We start from the raw sequence: 2,768 nt of genomic DNA on the forward strand, positions 1-2,768 counted from the left end.
CGCATTCGAACCTCCCTCGCAAAGACAGTCTCCGCCCCACAATGCACCGCGGCGGGCAGCCTTTGAAAAAGCGGCGCGGCTCGTTCAAGATGGCGGAGCTCGACCAGTTGCCTGACGAGAGTGAGTAGCACCTCCAAGCACCTTCCCCTTCCCGCCGGCCGCCTGCCCCTGGGCGGCCCTGGCCGGGACGGGCGGCCCTGCCCACCGCACGGCAGGCGGGCTGACTGCCAGCCCCCCCGGGGTCCCCCAGTCCTCCCACCCCGGTGTTGCCGCCGCGTCGCCGCCTTTGTTATGGTGTCTGTGTTGGTTTCTGGGGTTGTGGGAGCGCCAGGGCCGGAAACCGAAAGCCCGGGAGCCCAGCCTGTGCCGGGCGGAGGCGGTGGCCGCTGCCCTGGCCCGATTCGCGCCCTCGGCCGAGCGGGGAGAGGACGGGCCCCCGGCCGCGGGGACTGCCCCGGCCGCCTGCACCGCGCGCCCGGCGCGGAGCGACGCCCGGCGGGGTTATGTAACTCGCCTGCCCCGGGGCTGGGGAGGGCTCGGGCTGGGGCAGGGGTGGTCACAGCCCCGGTCTGGCCCAGCCTCTGATCTTGTCCTGTCACAGTTTCTGCCTCTACAGGCACTTGTGATCTTCACTGTCACCCCCCCCTCCCCGTGTGTCCACCCCTGGAAGTGTTTCCGTGTCAGAGGGCTGGCCCCTTCCCATGGGACCACAGGTGGCTGTGGACCTTGCCAGAGATAATCCAGACTGGGTACACAAGTGTTCAGGTGGCCCCTATCCCACCAACGTCCTTTCTGTGCGAATGTGCCTTAAGAATCATGGGGTACCTTCATCCATGGATGTGACTGTCACAGCATGCACATACAGTGCCCTTGCTGACTCTCACCCCAGTGCACCGCTTCCCTTAACCGTGTGGACGCACCCTGCCATCTCAGACATGTGTGCTCACTTGTGTTGAGCAAGTAAAAGCACTGATTCCGTAGTTTAAGCACTATAGAACTTAATACCGCAATTTACAATATTGTATAAAATATATTAAAAGGTAAATGTTTTAGTTAGTTACAGAGGGGTTCTGATCCACACTCACTTCATTCAGTTTATGTGTTTATAATACTTCCGAGAGTTTTAATATAACAGAAACAGAAGGGTCAGTCACTGTTAAATCTATCAGTGATGAAATTTGCAAGGGGCAAATAGTTTTCAAGATGATAGCCAATTCTGTTTTCTTTCTGGGGTCATATACTCTTAATGTGTTATAAAATTAAAATAAAAGTTCAGGTTGCCAGACTGGTGAAAAGTTCTATTAAAAGAGTTTGCAGTTTAAATTTGCTCTAGACTAGTGCTAAGTTCCAATAGAACTTTCTCAGTGATGGAAATGTTCTATTTTGCCACATCCAATACGGAAGCCAGTAGCCACATGTGGCTGTGGAACTCTTCAGTTGTGGCTATGGTGACTGAGGAACTGAATTTCAATTTTATTTAATTTTCATTCATTTAAACTTAAGTAGTTACATGTAGCTGTTGGCTACTATATTGGACAGGGCACACTGCAGACTACCTGGGAATTTTACTGTTTTTCATTTGAAGAATATAGTTGATTGTGGTTTAGGATGCTCCCAAATAAGGGTGAGCCTACTAAGCACAGTGTGCTTGCCATCTGAAAATCCTTACTACCTTTATCATAGAGATGTTTTATTACTTCTTAGGAGTCACAACCACCAGAGCTGTTATTTTGGTTACTGTAGTCATTCTGTTGAAATGAGAGGTGTTTTAAGTGGCTTTCTTACAGCTGTCATTTGGAACATTTGCTCATCATTATTAAACATTTATCGAATACTTACTATGCATCTTTGTGGACTTGAGAGTCATACTAGGATTCAAATTCCAGCTACACTCTCAAACTAACATTTATATTTGTGACATCTCTGGTACATTGCGGTGTTTGGGGCCCTGCATGTGTGTTTGTGTGGTATATGTCTTGTTTAGCTAGATCACAGCTTGTTAAAAGCAGGGATTGCCTTCCCTGGTTTGTGACAAAGTGCCACAGATCGGATATACATAAATACTTGATTTATATGGAACTGAATGTAGAATCAGAGGCATTGTTAATGAAACTGGAGCAGAGCCTTGAAAAGGGAAAGTGATTTCACTTTGATACTAGAAATAGCAGTATGGTTTTTTTTTTGCCAGTTTTAGCCAAGGTGGCTAGCTAATAAATTAGACAATAGCCAGTATAACATTATCCAAAATAAAAGCTACCATTTATTGAGTCTTAGTATAAATCAGCTGCTGTATGAAACATACTATATACATTTGCTAATTTAATCCTCATTTCAATAGAGGTAAGTACTCTTATTAGTTTGATTTTTGTGTATGAGGAAACTGAGGCTATCTTCAGCCCAGATCTTTCCTCTGAGCTCCTGTTCTTGATATCTCTTGCCTATTTCACATCTCCTCTTAGATGCCTGAGGCCCCTCAAACTTCACCGGTTCAAGATCTACCTAATAATTCCACCCCAGGACAGAGATACTTCCAGTGGTTCCCGTCTTAATGAATGGCTTCACTGTGCATTCAGCTGAAACCTAGAGGTTATCTTTGGGAGTTCTCCCTTTTTATTTTGCTTTCCATATTTAAGCCTTAGTCTCTAAGTCTTGTAACTTTTACCTTTAAAAAATATTCTACCTACTTCTCACCACCACCCTAGTCCAAGCTGGTAGCACCTCTACCTTGCACTAATTACTTCAGCCTCTCAATCCACTGACCTACCCCT

At 47.2% G+C, this 2,768-nt stretch overlaps 1 protein-coding gene across 3 annotated transcripts in view; it reads left to right on the forward strand.

Annotated features, from left to right (window-relative positions):
- The window catches only part of LIN9 (lin-9 DREAM MuvB core complex component), a 46,238-nt gene continuing 43,470 nt past the window's right edge, over positions 1–2,768 (forward strand). Inside the window, exons 1-2 of one of the 3 annotated variants that reach the window (XM_011360835.2) lie at positions 1–120; positions 2,460–2,586. In XM_011360835.2, the coding sequence (XP_011359137.1) occupies positions 2,553–2,586 (34 nt within the window). In that variant the 5' untranslated portion in view covers positions 1–120; positions 2,460–2,552. The remainder of the gene's footprint in view (positions 121–2,459; positions 2,587–2,768) is intronic. The other 2 variants (XM_011360834.2, XM_023531001.1) reach the window with 2 other exon arrangements.

This window comes from Pteropus vampyrus, unplaced genomic scaffold (assembly GCF_000151845.1).
Source record: "Pteropus vampyrus isolate Shadow unplaced genomic scaffold, Pvam_2.0 Scaffold60, whole genome shotgun sequence".
Lineage (NCBI taxonomy): Eukaryota > Metazoa > Chordata > Mammalia > Chiroptera > Pteropodidae > Pteropus > Pteropus vampyrus.